This window comes from Rhinolophus hipposideros (genome assembly GCF_964194185.1).
Source record: "Rhinolophus hipposideros genome assembly, chromosome: 10".
Taxonomy (NCBI): Eukaryota; Metazoa; Chordata; class Mammalia; order Chiroptera; family Rhinolophidae; genus Rhinolophus; species Rhinolophus hipposideros.
In genome coordinates this window covers 11,954,558-11,971,213 of record NC_138056.1, presented here as the reverse complement: position 1 = coordinate 11,971,213, position 16,656 = coordinate 11,954,558, and the positions used below count along the sequence as shown (strand labels likewise).

The 16,656-nt window shown below is 33.2% G+C and overlaps 1 protein-coding gene and 1 pseudogene across 2 annotated transcripts; both read right to left on the bottom strand.

Moving 5' to 3' along the window:
• Positions 1–2,848: 2,848 nt before the first annotated feature.
• Positions 2,849–3,793, bottom strand: LOC308504307 (olfactory receptor 10AG1-like; the record flags this gene model as incomplete). The annotated part of the gene is made up of 1 exon (XM_081064656.1): positions 2,849–3,793. The coding sequence occupies one exon, from the start codon at positions 3,791–3,793 to the stop codon at positions 2,849–2,851; it is 945 nt and encodes a 314-aa protein (XP_080920782.1).
• A 5,424-nt stretch (positions 3,794–9,217) lies between these two features.
• LOC308504317 (olfactory receptor 10AG1-like) lies at positions 9,218–10,146 on the bottom strand (annotated as a pseudogene). The gene has a single exon. The product of its transcript is annotated as an olfactory receptor 10AG1-like (transcript).
• Positions 10,147–16,656: the final 6,510 nt, after the last annotated feature.

The window sequence follows — 16,656 nt, the reverse complement described above, 5'->3', positions numbered from 1 at the left end:
ATAAAATTCTTTGATGAAGTAAGCTTTTGTAAAATATAATCACTACTACATTCTTATGGATAATTATGCTTAATTTTCACAAGTATATTCTTTAGGAGGACATTATGCCAAAGGTGTTACCATTGTTAAGGAAATGATGTATAAATAGCCCAAATGAAAGGTAGAAAAGAGACAACACTTCTCTAGAATCAATCCAAACAGGAATATTCCATATTCTCTTTCTCATTAACTATATTAGTTGGAGATATATGTATTAAAACCACTATTTTGACATAACAGAGAATATAAGTCTTCAGCAATGGCTCATCAAGTCATATATTGGATCACCCATATATTTGGTGTCCAGAAGACAGTAAATGCTACTATCCAGAACACAGGTATAATATAAACATCAGAAAAAAGAAAAATACATGTGAGTAATTTTTAATCTTTACTTCAAGAAATGTCTGCAGCGCTCGCTGGCAACCATGGACTAGCCAAAGAATTATATGTAAAGGAAGATGACTGTTTTTTAAACGATGCCACAAGTTTTTTTCCAGTCAGCCTCAATTATATTTGCTGGGAATAGAGAGCATATAAATGAATGCAGAGAGTAATTTCTAGAGGCTAGTTCATTGTGAATTAAAAGACTGGGAAGGCAAGGAGTAGAGAGATAAAAAGAGAAAATATAAACGTCTCAAGGAAATTTGTAAAAATAAAGTAATACTCCTAAAACATGTTAATTGGTGTGGATTTTATAATGATATACATATTATTAATATTTTCTTTTAATATTAACAAAGGTTTTGCTCTGTTCATAGTTCCTATTTAGATGGGCAAATATTTGAGTAGCACATTTTTAGAAAAACTAAACATAAAACTTTAGTGAAAAGAAAACAATTCTAATGTGTAAACAAGTAAGTTTTCCCCCCTAGGTAACTGATTGTGAAATGTCTCTTTCCTCAAAAATAACACTATAATTATTATCTCTGTGAATCTGAATATAAAATAAAGTAGACCCAGTCATTCCACCAAGAATTATACTGAAATCCAGTCACTACTTCAATTTCTGGTGCTTTAAACTTTTTTAAATGTTTCTCCATACTAGGTGGATATGGACTGACCCTTATAATAATCTCAGACTTCACAAGACAAAGTATGTTTTCACCATTTTACTAATTGTGAATTGTTAAAGACAAGAGGCCCCAAATGGAGTGGCTTATGCTAATTCCCAAATAACTAAACTTTTAACTTAGTTACATTTTTGGGTCTCCCAAATAGAACCTTAAATCTGTCAGTCAAGAATCACCTCATCAGTGTTAGTTAGGTAATCTGCCTGTAGACCCCTACGAGGAAAGTAACTAGATGACTTGTTCAAGAACTTGGTAAAGAGAAGATGAAAAATCAGGTATCTGAACTTGTGGGACAGACTGTTTTTATAACATTGTGATCCCAGCTTTACTAAATTTACAGAAACATAAACTACTGCCATTTCTATCTCCACCATAATCATAATCTTTATCATCACTTTTCTCATCATCATGATGGTCTTCATCATGACCAGGTATAAAAGTTGTATATGAAACCTTAAATGAAAAGGAATATACATCTATATACTATCATGAATAAAATGTATAAGTAAATAAATGTGGTAAATCACGTTAGATGATAGATGATGTAATGGGTTGATGAAGTGAAACATAGAGCAGGAGCTAACATTATCTTATCCACAGGTGTACAATTATAACTAAAACTATAGAACAGCATAAGTGTCAAAAAAACTGCTAAGAAAAGTTCCCAGAGACAGATGCACTAAACAATCTCTTAATGTGAGTTGCTGATTCGAGAACCTGGAATTGGGAGGATAGGCATTAATGTTCTGCTGACAGATGTTCACTTTCCCTGATAACACCAGTGCAAAGGTTTGATAATTTCAAACCCATTAGAAAAGTTTAAAGACATGGAAGCTTAGGCACCCTAATGTAAATGCAACTGTGCTGGGCTTTGGGTATCCAGAAAATAACTTCTAACATTTGTCTTCAGGTTTAAACTCATAGATGTTTTCTTTTAAAACTATGACTTGGCATGGGAGTAGCTGTTTGAAGCACAGTTATGAAAGAGACAAAATAACTTAAAGCAAATTACTTTGGGATCATAATTGCTGATGAGAACATAGAAATATGTGCCAAGCAAACTGGGTGAGACAGGTAGGAATGTTCTGTTGTATCATGTGTTTTTGCAGGAAGTTATTAGGAAGAAAACTAAGTCATGTAAGCTTTTCTTTAGGTATTATGATTGGAGTAATTTCACATGGCTGCATAGTAGGTTAAATAAATATGCTCCTGATGTTTACTGATGCTCTAAAATCTCTAGATTTTGGCAGGAGTCTGAGGTAGGGCATAGCAATATTCATTTATCCATTCACTCATGTAATTACTCATTCACACATTCATTACTCAGCTGCTATTGGCCAGTGTCTGTGCCATAGAATGCGAGAACACTAACAAGTACAAGTGTCAAGATATGGGAAATTATTCAGGTATATAGTCTTGTACACTTCCTGGTATATTTAAGCCAAAATCTTAACAGATTGAATTCTGTTTTTAGTTTTTATATGGAAAATGTGATGCACATTACTATTTTATTCATGAGGCAGGATTATTCTTCTTTAGACACAGAGCACCGAAGATAGATAAATTGGCCAAGTATATATATGCACAGTAAATTGTAGGTTAGTGTTTAAAAGTATGTAGAAGTACATCATAAGCTGGAAGTGGTTAACATCTTAAAAGGGGAATATAGAGATTTGAAATGTTTCTCTGATAACTCTGTGGCAAGCAGTACAACAATTATAGTTACACACATCACATTATTTTTTAAGTAATAATTTTCTCAGAGCTGCAATAACATCCTTGTTCCTAAGGCTGTATATCATGGGATTAAACATGGGAGTCACTATGGTATAGAAAAGAGAGAGCAGTTTGTCCATTCCTGCAGAATGATCGGATTTGGGCCTTAAGTAGGTAATGGTAGCAGATCCAAAGAATAAAACCACAACTATCAGATGGGAAGAACATGTGGAGAAGACTTTGGCTCGTCCTCTGGCTGTGGGCAACCTCAGAATGGTGAAAATGATTTTGCTGTAAGAGGCAAGTATCAACACAAAAGGGACTGCAACGAATAAAATAGCTACCACATAGACCGACACCTCATGTACAGAAGTGTCCCCACAGGCTAGCTTGAGAATAGGCGGTATGTCACAGAAGAAGTGGTTAATTTGATTGCAATCACAGAAATGTAGAGAAAAAATCTGGCATGTTTGTCCTATCTGGACTGGAATTCCACTGATCCAGGAGCCAACAGCCAGTTGGGTACACACCTTTTGGTTCATGACGAGAGGATAGTGCAGAGGGTTACAAATGGCCACGTAGCGGTCATAGGCCATCACCGCCAAGAGGAAACATTCAGTGGCTCCCAGCATAAGGAAGAAGCACATTTGGATGGCACAGTCCAGCATTGAAATGATTCTATCCTGAGTCCAAAGGTTCACCAGAATCCTAGGGAGAGTGACAGACACGTAACAGATTTCCAATAAGGAAAAATTTGCCAGGAAAAAATACATGGGTTTCTGTAGTGCAATGTCCAGCCTGGTTATTATTATGATGAGACTATTTCCAATTAAGATAATCATGTAAATGATGGAGAACACCACAAATAGTAACCCTTGGAGCTGTGGAATGTCAGAAAATCCCAGGAGTACAAATTGTGTCACTGTGGAAACATTGTCTTCTACTTTCCTCTCTTTATAGTCCATCTGTGGTAATGATTTAATCGGAAATACAAGTTACACCACTTTCCTTGGCTTTTGTTTTCTTATTTATAAAATGAAAATGTCATGCCTTCTGATTGTTCCCATTGCCTGTAAAAACAAAATCTATAACTGCCAAGTGCTCTAAAAAGTGTGCTGAAGTGTATTTTCATTATTATTAAATGTATTTGTAAGAAAATAAATCCCCTTTTGCTTTTTGTTTCTGCTATGGGTTATTAAATTTTTTATTCTGTTGATGACATATGTGATTATAATTTTAACATTCATCTGGACACCTAAAAATGCAAAATCTGAATTTATGTTTAATTGTAACAATGATCCTTGACATGTTTTTCTTCTCTCCTTTTAGTTCTGTTTCTGATTATTATGAATTCAATATTAAATTTTATTGCAGAAGTAATATATTGTAGGTCATCTAAAATAGTGTTTAGAAATGAACAGAGTTAATTTTTTAAAGTGATGGTTTTCCGGTGGTATTTCCAAAGTCTTGTTTACCTTTGATATTCTGCATATTTAGGCTATTTGATTACCAAAAAATGATAAGCTGGCCATTAAATATTATGGAATGTTATTTAATCTTTAATATTGTGTACTTCAATGTAAGATCTATGATATCAGCAGTCATAATTTTTATTCATATTTTGCAACAGGAAGAAAGGAAACTCTCTTTCTGTCCAGGAAAGTTCAAGAGGTAAGGAGAAAGGCTCATCTAGCATTTATCTTCAGAAAAGCAGTTCTGACTAAAATGTGCACCCCACACATGCGTATTGTATAACAGACATCAACCACAACTCATCTCTGAGATTTTCCTAAATCACCCACATTCTCAGAAATTGCTACCATTCTGCTGTACTCATTTAATCCATTCTGTCTTTTTCTGGCAGGCACGTGTGTGTTCCTACATGTGAGTGTGTTTGGTGTGTTTGCCCATTTTAACATATACTTTTCTTATTGCTATAACTAGATTATAAGCTTCTGATATTCTGTACATCTTTCTATGCAAGGCATAGTATATTTGTTCTACAAAACATGATTTACTAACTTTTTTGTTAACCCTTTATTACAAGTCACATTCTTATAGAAGTATATGTGGGCTTAAGTGAAAAATTAACTAACTTCTTAAATAAATTGCAATTGAGTCAAATTGGTTGCTTCTTTGGAATGGTCCCCAAGGTGTAAGCATGGGTTCCTAATCAAAATGCTGAACCCCCACCCCCTTTCTCCTGGTGTAGATCTAGCATATCTCCTCCCCTCCCCTCCCCTCCCCTCCCCTCCCCTCCCCTCCCCTCCCCTTCTCTTTCTCTCTCTCTCTCTCTCTCTCAGAACTATACTCTTATCATTCACTGTTTGAATCAGTAGCACATTACTCCATCGTTTTCAGTATGTGCTAGATAACTTCCATATTATGTTAACTAATTTGAAAGGTCAGTAGAGACCAACTCTCCACAAAGAAGAGACACATTTATAACCATATTCTAGGGTGTTAAGTACGGACAATAGTTAAGATTTCAACTACTACAAAAATGTAGACACAAGAGGTTCAGGAGCAACGCTCCGTGTAAAACTTGGGCATCCTGAGGATTTTCTGTGACTGAGAAAAGGAAAGTTAAGTAATAATTTATTTCACCAACTGCAATATTCCAAACTACCAATTAAAGTACTACAGGTATTTAAAACTTCCTTTATAATTATACAATTCTCCCAATGAAAATTTGATTGTAGAGAATGTAAAAATGCTGTAACTGAGTCTCTAAGATGGTCAGAAACTAGGTAGCTGATAAGTGACATTACTAAGATGATTTCATGTGTAGAAGAAAGACTACACAGTATGTTTTTTTTCATTACACCATCCTGCACACTTTTAACCATGTGTTATTCACCTGTTTAACTCAATGTAGTGTCTAATACTTGGGCGATGATTAAAATTGTATATTGAATGAATCGCTCCATCTTTCTTGGTTAGCATGCATCAGACTCCCTCATTTGATGAGCTCACCATTGCTCTCAGAAACTGCCATCCTCTTTATTCTCTTTATTGGATCTGCTCTTTATGTAGCCTCTTCTCTCATTCTTCAACTCTCTCTCTCTCTCTCTCTCTCTCTCTCTCTCTCTCTCTCTCTCTCTCTCTCTCTCTCTCTCTCTCTCTCTCTCTCTCTCCCCATTATTCTCTACTGTTCAAGTCGGGGAGTATATTTAAAGAGCAAACGGAAACTTAAGTGCCAAAAATAATTAGCAACAAAAAGCAGCAACAGAACTTGCAATAAAAAATATAGTGTTCTGCATCTACTACATCTGTCTTTTGGCCCCAACTTTCTATTTGTAAAATAGTGACAATCTAATCTAATATTATCAATAGTCAATAGAATTCAATATAAAACCATTTGTAAAACAAATAATGTAATTATTCAAATCCTATCCAAATCATACTACTCTTCTAAAAACATTCCCACCAAAAACAATCTTCCTCAAGTCTTGCAATATACAGGCTTTTTTTTCTGACTTCTAGAAGCTTTTAGGTGCTTCTATTTATACAATTCAGAAAGAAAACTGCTATATAATTCAACTAAATGTAGCCACTCTTGTTTTTTCTTATTTTCTTTTTATTTCTCTGGTATTCCACTGAATTAATTACTTCTTTTGATGTGGAGATTGTGATATCAATTACACAAACTATCATTCCAATGTATATAATGCTTATATTCAGGACAAGATTATAAAATCAAATTGAAGATAGAAAATAGAAATCAGAAATTGGTGAATGCAATTTAGAAGGCTTTTTTCTCTAGAAGTCTCTAAATATAAAAATGAAAACACGCTAATCTCTTTAATATTTTCAGATTCATTTATCCTGGAACTTAACTATTAACAAACAACGACTCTCTTTGCTACTAATAGGATACAACACCATTGTAGTAAAGTGCATTCTCTATCTTGTTCCTCCTTAGTAATATATAATTAAATTCTTATGAGATGTGATCCCCAGATTTAATTCATGCAAAATACTTAAATATGTGCTTAACACATGCAATCAATAAACATTAGCACCTAAGATGATAACTAACCATGATTATTACGATGATTGTAATGACAATGACAGTAATTTTGATATATTGGCCCATTTTACTAAATGCAATTTGTATTTTCCTATTTGATGTTACAATAATGAATCAGAAAAAGTACAAAATCTACCTAAATCAGTGCTTTTAACACTAAGCAACAAAAACAAAGATTCTTTTTAAAGATTTCTGTAAATAAGTATTCTTTGCCAATGCTTAAATAAATACAGCTAAATGTAAAAATAAATTGTAAAAGAATAATTCACACTGACCTGTTTGGATTGACATTAAATATAATACTTACCTTTACTTACTGAATTAATGATAGAGAGAACACGAGGGGAAAAAAAACTGTTTTGGGTTCTGTTTATTTATTTTTTTTTAAGATTAAATAATTTACTTTTTTTTGAAACAGAGGTTAACCACCTTCTAAAATGTATTCTATGGTCATAACAAATAGTGCTCTTTAAGTAGGAAATATTCTTTACCTTGGGGATCAGCTAGTTTCCCAATTGAATTAAACCATTCTGCCTGCCACTCAAGGAGTTTGGTACAACAACCAAACACCTATTTTGCCATATGACTCCTTCTCTAAATTCTCTACCTCTCTGTTTTGTGATTATTGAAAAATATAGGATTGAAAATCAGAAATTTATAATTACATGTGACTTATGATGTACACTAATATGTTTTAAAATACAAATGTGTAGTGTCTTAAATTAGAGAGAAATGTATTTCTCTGTCTTTAAAATGCAAAAGAAATAAGTCTAGGACTGTTGAAGCGATAATGTCATCTTCAACATGACTCACTTTTTCTTCTGCACATTCACGTCAGCCAGGCAGGACTCATCATCTCCCAGACCACAAAAAGGGGTGGGGGATCAAGCCACAATTTGTAAAATAAAGTAAAATACATCAAACCTTGAAACCTTTGTATTCTAAAGTAAACCATTAATAAAGTGAAAGACGACACAGACAGAAAATATTTGTATATCATATATTTGGTAAAGGATTTGTGTGCAGAGTATGTAAAGAATCCTTTCAACTCAGTAGTAAAAAGCAACCCCATTTAATGTATGCAAACGATTTGAATAGATATGACAGCAAAAAATCACAAGCGTACACACAAAAATAATCAAAATCACAGCTCATTATGGAAAACCAAATTAAAACCACAATGTAATACAACTTCACACTCACTAGAATGACTCTAATAAAAAAGAGTCAATAACAAGAGTTGGGAAGATGTAGTAGAGACAATACATGAAAATACATTTTTATTAATTGATTTTTATTTCTAATTTATTATAAAATGCATCCTTGAGTATCTCCAATCTTCTTTTGTATCAATTTTTCTGTCTATAAAATGTAATAATGCCAACTATCATTAAATATGTCACAGCGATATTATGAAAATATAATCATGATCTTGGATCCAAAGAGTCTTATTGGAAAATGCAAGAATGTTGGAGAAGGATGCATTTGACAAAATCTAGTTTTTCATAGAATGAAGGCTACCGACTTAAACGATGACTTTTTAAAATTTAAACAATGTTAATGTAAATCTTTTTATAACAATTTTCATATTTCCCTGCCTTTTTAACCCTTTGCATGGAGTGCCTTTTGCCTTGGCTTCTTATTATATGCTTGAATAAATATACTTTCCTAGACTTTCAGAGCCTACTGCTGTTTGTAGACATGGGACATAGTTGAGTATTATACTGAATCGCCACATGTCACTTATTTTCTTATGTTTTTATTTTCTTCTTGCTTCTCATCAATTTATTTCCAATCCTCTAGAAATGTTTCTAATTAACTAATTTTATTTCTTTCTACTCTTTTTCACTGTCATCTATCATTGTACTATCATTATTTATAAATAGATTCCCAATGAAAGGTGATTTTTCTCTAAGAAATGATTTCTCTATAGAGTCATTGCTAGGTCTAAATGTACACATAATTTTAATTTATGTCCATTACCACCCTGGTTTTAAACATGACTGTTACAATTCTACGCAAATGAATGACATGGTTTCCAGTATGTGATATAACACTACATATTACAATTGAATCTATTATATCAATCTTCATCAAAATTTCTTACTGAGAAGGGACATTTCACAATAAAATATAGAATTCCCAAAAGAGTGATTTGCTATTTGTGGACACATACGTAACTGCATTAAGTAGAGACAGAAATGTTTGTTAACATTATAAGCAATTTTAAATTTGGAAATAATTACCAATATAAAGACAGATAAATTGAATTTAAGATAAATAAATGTTGAAGTTTTATTAAAAATATGTAGTAAATCAATTCCTGTAAATAAATTCATTTTTTAAATGATGTAAATTATTTACATAGCAATTATTTCTGTGCCATTATCACATCCTTGTTCCTTAGACTGTATGTCATGTGGTTAAACAAGGGAATCATAAGAGTGTAGAAAAGAGAAGGTACTTTGTCAGTTTCTGCTAAGTCCTGGGTCTTGGGTCTTAAATATGTAATAATGGCTGATCCAAAGAACAATTATAAAGTGAGATAAGCAGGTGGAAAAAGCTTTGACCCTACTTGTGGCTGATGGTAATTTAAGGATTGTAGTGATGATTTTACCATAGGAGACAAGTATCAACAGAAATGGAATCATGTTAAACAACACAGCAACTATGTAGACCATCATTTCATTCACAAAGGTGTCCCCACAGGCCAGCTTGAGTATTGGGGGGATATCACAGAAGAAGTGGTTGATGAGTTAGAACCACAAAAGGGCAGAGAGAAAATTTGGAATGTCTGCTCTATTTGAACTGGAATTCCACTGATCCAGGAGCCAGCCACCAGCTGGACACAGGCCTTGTAGTTCATGACTAGAGGATAATTCAGAGGGTTACAAATGGCCATGTAGTTGTCACAGGCCATCACGACCAGAAGGAAACACTTGGTAGCTCCCAGCATAAGAATCCAGCACATTTGTGCAGCACAAGCATCTAAGAACTTACTCTTCTTTGAGCCCAAAGATACGTGAGCATTCTGGGTTGTATAACTGATACATAGCAGATTTCCAAACATGAAATTGCCAAGGAAAAAATACATGGTGGTAAAAAGAACAGGGTCCAGTTTTGTTAATAGAAATATGGTGCCATTTCCCATCAAGACAATAACATAGATGATTAAGAACAATCCAAATAGAAACATCTGGAGACAAGGCACCTCAGCAAAGTCCAAGAGAACAAATTCCATCAATTTTGTTAGATTTTTTCTGGTAGATTTTCTTGGTGTTTCATCTGTGGAAGGAGGAAATTTACCATGTGCTCTCTATCTTACCTTCATTGATTTGTGCATGTTCTCTAAATTGTATCAGGATATTGAGATTGGTTTTCATGATCAATGCAATTGTTTCTAATTGAAGAATGTTACTATGTATGCACTTCCCACTTCCTCAGTTTATACCCTATGGATTATCACTGTAAAAACTCCTCTGAAATGTCCTTTAAGATCATTCTATGTGCTTTCTGAATATAGCCCAAGATAAACCAAATTTTGCCTTGCTCAGCAGAGACACTGGAAAAATCGGCAGTCATTGAAGATAGACCATTGAAGATATAAAGGCTTTGCCATTATAATCTCACTTTTAATTAATCATATTTCTTGGCAATCCTGTTGTACTTGTCTATGAATTTTCTCTATCATACCTCAGTAGCTCTATATCAAAAATTGTCTATTTATCCCTTTCTCCCTTTTAAGAGTAATGGTTTCATTTTAAAAGTGTCTTTTGCTTTACTTACTTTCAGAATCAAATGCTATTTCATCTTTTCTTATGGCAGAGTAGCATTCCATTGTGTATATACACCACATCTTCTTTATCCAATCATCTATGAAATAGTGCCACTTGCAACAACATGGGTGGATCTTGAGATTATTATGCTAAGCAAAATAAGTCACACAGAAAAAGTCAAGAACCATATGACTTCACTGATATGTGGGATATAAAACTGAAAGCAACAATTATTTATTTATCTTTTTTAGTTACAAATAAACAAAAACTCATAGACATGGACAATAATTTAGTGGTTACCAGAGGGTAAGAGCAGGGTGATAGAAGAGGGTAAACAGGATCAAATATCTGGTGATAGAAGGAGAACTGACTCTGGGTGGTGAACACACAATGTGATATATAGATGATGTATTACAAAAGTACATCCTTGAAACCTATGTAAATTTACTAACCATTGTCATCCCAATAAATGTTAATTAAAAAGATAGAATCAAATGCTAAGCATCATAGTAGGTGTTCAGGCACTTTCTAAGATCTATGTTGTTCCCAAGTAGAAAAATAGTCACAGTCCTTACCTCTCAGATCATTTAGTGATGGTAAAGCAAGAGGCATCCAAAAGGAATTAGCCAAATTGCAACACAACAGGCTCAATAGTGACGTGTACACTTGGTACGAAGTCAGGCCACATTAGAAAATATGACATATCTATCAATTCTCCATCTTTTTTACGCCCCCGTCTAGTCAGTTACCAAAATCATGCTAACTCTGTCTTCTATCAATTAATTCCATTCATTTCTATTTTCATGGGAACTTCCTAAGCTCATATGTTTGTAATCTTTTTAAGTTGACATACTTTTAAAATATTCTACATTTTCAGTACTATTTTGCATTCATCACTATTCTCTTTCTTAATTCAAGGATAATGTTTTTCTAAGATGTAAATCAAATCATGGCGTTTTTCTCCTAAATTTCCTCCACTGGCTCTCCTTGGTTCTTATGGTTGTACTATGCACCATACTAGCGACTGATAAATGTGTCTTCCAAATTCAGTTCTCCTTTATTTCGTTTTTTAATTTCTATAGTAGCCAGGATGTGTTTCCAGTCTCTCCTGAAACTTGCATGATCATGTGATTTAGTTCATGGCAATGAAATAGGAGAGGAAACAATATGTGCTGATTTATACATTTACACTTGCTTAAGTATGAATTCTACTTCATACTTTGGCTGGCTGGCCTGGAATAATCATAGCAACCATAGAAGCCACCAGCAGAAAATGTCAAAGCCACCTGTCTCTGAATGATTGTTTAGAATTCAGCCTCACATTAAACCTGGGATTCTGACCTAGATAATTTTTTAAAGGCCTCAGATTTTAGTGTCATAAGGGTTTCTTATTTTTCCACTTAGATTAACCTATTTAGTATCAATGGGGTATTTTTTAATAATTATTTTAATTATTTTTTTTGTTACAGTTGACATTCAATATTATTTTATATTAGTTCCAGGTGTACAGCTTAGTGATTAGATATTTATATAATTTATGCAGTAATCCCCCCAATTAGTCTAGTTTTTCTACTCACCCTTATATGAATTATCTAAGAACTTTCTTAACTCTCATGCAGCATGTTTCAAATGGTCATTATATACCACATGACTGCACACACCTGACCACAGCTGATTGGTTCAACAGTGAATGTTATGCCAAACATAGGTCAAGCAGAATCATTTCCTGCAACGTTTGAATAAGAGCTAAGAGATTTCACTTCCTTTGAATATATACCCAGAAGTGGGATTGCAGGATCATATAGTAGTTTAATTTTTTTGAGGAAACTCTATAGTGTTTTCCATAGTGGCTGTATAAATTTACAGTCCCACCAACAATGTGCCAACATGGTTATCTCTTGTCTTTTTGGTAACAGACATCCTATTAGGGATGAAGTAATATATCATTGTGTTTTTGATCTGCATCTTGTTGATGATCAGAGATGTTGAGTATCTTTTAGAATTTTGTTGTCTATTTAGGTCCTTTGCCTATTTTTTAATATGGTTATTTGTTTTATTTCCTATTGAGTTGTGAGAGTTTCTTATATATTTTGAGTATTAATCCCTTATTAGATATATGGTTTTAAAATATATTGCCCTATTCCATAAGTTGCCTTTTCAGTTTGTTAATTGTTTCTTTTGCTGTCCAGAAACTTTTTAGTTTGATGTAGTTCCATTTTTATTTTTCCTTTTGTTGTCTGTCCTTTTGGTATCATTCCAAAAAGAAAATAAATTTCCAAAACTAAAGTCAGGGAGCTTTCCCCTATGTTTTCTTCTGGGGTTTTATGTTTTGAAGTCTTATATTTAAGTCTTTAATTGCAATTTTTGTTAACACTGGAAAAAATTACTGGCAATGGCCCACTTAAAAATAACAAACCTGTGTCTTGTTGCTCTGCTACTGACCTCTGTTGGCACTATTTATAAGTCCATGCTAATTGCCTCTCTTCGGCACTACTATTAGAAGATAAAGCTATGTCTTTACAATCACCCATAGATATATCTTCATCATTTTTCTATTTAAATGTGCTGTTTGTTCTTTTTTACTAACTTTTACCAAATCTAGCACATCAGATTATTCTGACACACAGTCCTCTTATGTAACACGTGAAATGAGCATATTTTATGATTTGTGAAATACAACCTTAACCTTTAACATTTTTTATGCTGCTTATTCAGTTTTTCAGCTAAATAAGCCTTCTATTTCAATATCTTCTCTAAGTCTGTACCTTTTTTTCATTTTTCTGTTTTTCTTTCCAGCAAGTTAATGAACCTGACACACCCTCAACACAAACTTAGCTAATAAATTATGTTTTTATTGTTTTGGTTAGTTTTACAACACATGGTATATAAAATCATACAGTTTCAGGGGGTTGAAAGTTTGGAGCCCAATTCAGAAACTCAGAATGTTTGACGTACGGTATATCTTCATCAGTTTGAGCTCCTTCTTGCAAAACCTCAAAATTCCTTGACAAATATTCATCACCTCCTTCTTTAGTAACAAATCTGAAAGCATTAAGTTTCATTAAGTGCCTGAAATATCCTAAGGACTCTTCTGACGCTTAGGGATGGTACATGGACATATGCAAAGTTTACACAGCAGGATTAAAATCACATCTTAAGAGAAACTTATAGATATTACATTCCAATATTTCAGCCCAAACAGTAAATTATATCTAAGATTAGCAACAAATTCTATATTTCTGCTTTCTACTGCCACACATGATGTTGGACATGTATTCCATGTATTTTCAATAAAGCCATTTGTTTTAATGTTGTTTCTATAAAGCTATATATTTCAATAAATCTATATATTTTCAATAAAGTTCCTTGTACATTCCTCTTCTACAGATTACATATTCTCACATCAATTCAACTACTTTGTATTTGATTCTTTCCCCATACACACCACTTGGACGTTACCTCCTTGACATAGTATTGTTTAGCTCTGTCCATTAAAAGTTGCTGAGTATGAGTTAACACACTACCTTTTTATTTTATTTGACTAGTGTTAAATTAAATGGGATTATTACTTCACTTAACCTCTGCACTAGCCTTTATCTAATTATTGCTTACACTATATATCTCTCCATTTTTAATAGACCCCTGAAAATTACATTGCCTATGTCACTTTACATTTAACAAACTAAATCCAAAATTATTTGTACACATTAATATCAAAATTTACACATTTTTTTCTGTCTAAATGCAGGACTCTATCTATTAATGATTTTTTGTTTCTTTATTTGGATTTCTGTGATTCTTGAATGTTGATTCTTTCACTCCTTCCATCTTGTTGACTTTTCCAACTTTATGACATTCACAGGTTTTGTGAACTATTCTCTATTTGGCCCCATCTAATCACTGATGAAAATATTGACCAAAATACAACCTATGAAGGCATAAATTTCAAACTTCATTAATTTTAATCAATAAATTACTCAAAAAATGAATAAGGCAAAACATTGATATGTGTATATTTGAGGAATGTAGTAACATTAAACATTAAAGTGAAATAGAAGACTGGGAATATTAGAAAAGCAGAAAGCAATGTTGATCGTATAGCAAAGAAGCAAAAAGAATATTATACTCATAGGGGAGGGTTTAATAAATATTGCCAGGTTCTAAAGAAGGATAAGAGAGAATGATAAGATCACACTCAATATAAAAATTAGAAGCCTCTTAATGGTTTTACAACTTAAGTCTTTTTAAGTTAACAAAAGTAATATATGTATATATATATATACACATATATATACATACATATATTTGGAACAAATATATATATATATTTGGAACATTTTCCACATAAACGCATTGAGCATTAAGCAAGAACATATAATTAAAATTATTTTTACAAATAATGATGGGTTTCAGAAATAATAAAAATTTATACAAGAAGCCTATATTCAATGAATTGAGAAGTAAGCAAAATTATTAATGATAATAACTTCCAAAGTTGAAAATATTTGTAGACTTTATAAATGAGATTAATTACATGTAAGAGAGCTGAACTAGAGAGCAGAGAACATGGCTTAAAATATGATATATCTAAAAACCCAATTTTATCTCCCATTGTTTCTATTTCTGTTTTATTGCAAATTAAAGCATTAAAAAAATGAGTATATTAGTTTTTACTTGTGAAATACCTTGGTCCCATATATGATTCCATTAAATACACCAGAAAGAGAAAGCAGAAAGAATCCAGTAAACAAGCTTCCAGCTGGTGCAGAAGAAAGCAGGTGAGCCACTCAGTGAAAGAGTGACCACCTCTGAGAAGAACCTGGTCATTCTGCCGCAGGGCTGCCAGGGGCAGGAAACCACTATGGACCTGTGGGGTGAGAGCATGGCCCCCGGGTGCTCATACAATGCCGATATTTTCATGAACACCTGTCTGGCCAAAGTCACCTACATTGGCCTGAGCATTATTGAATGGTCAAGTTGAATGACCTCTTTGTGACAAACCATAAGGTCTTCTATGCCATTTCCCAGATGGCTTGTACATCACAGCCTCTATCAGGTGCAACTTCAGTGGCAAAGGTAAAGGAAATATCATGGGGAATGCTCCTCCAAAAACTGTACCTGTGGCTGTCTCCTTAGCAAGGTCTGCCCCCAACTCAGTTTTCTTCAGGGTTCTGCTAAGCCTACTCCCTAGCTACCTTCATATTAATAGTGCTTAGCTTAATATTAAGATTAATTGTAATCAATTTTTATTGACAATTGATAGACTATTTCTGAATGTAGGAAATCTATGAGCTTATTGCAAAGAATATGTGTCAGATTTGCTCACTGAACTCTTCATGCACTGAACTCTTTGCAGCAGCCAAATGTGTGTGCATATGGATGTGTGTGCATGTGTCAGTGTGGGAGAGAGAAAGTGAGAGAATTAGAAATTTGTAGAAAGGGAGGGAATAGGAGAATTGTTGTAATTGGTACATTCTAATCAGACCTATTTTCTTGATAACACACTTTTGCACAAACACACTTATCTTTAAGGCATATGCACGTGTAGCGGGTTAATAGGGAAATAAAAGCTGGGAAGTTTACAGATGCAATTAAAGCTAGAGTTCTGAATAATTTAATATTTAAAAATTGATAAATGTAATGCATTTTGACATGTGATATATAACAATCTCTTACAAATCATAAATGGTGAGAAAGAACACATGAGGGGGAAAAATGATAATACAAATATTTTCTATGGCTAGTTTCATGTGATATTGTGACTTCTGTCTCTAAACACTCAATCCCTTTCTTTCCTAAGGCAAACTTTTATTACAAATAAGCCTTATCTTTTAGGACCCAGTGAAGGTGCAGAATGATTAGATAAAATTTCATGGTCTTTCTTATACAAGTTTGGTGATATACTTGAGTATTATAGAACACGATTACTTAAAAAATACCGAGTGAAAAACTGTAAGCTTGAACCAGTCTTTGAAAATTCATTAAATATTCTATTTAGTTCAGAAAATTAACTGAACAA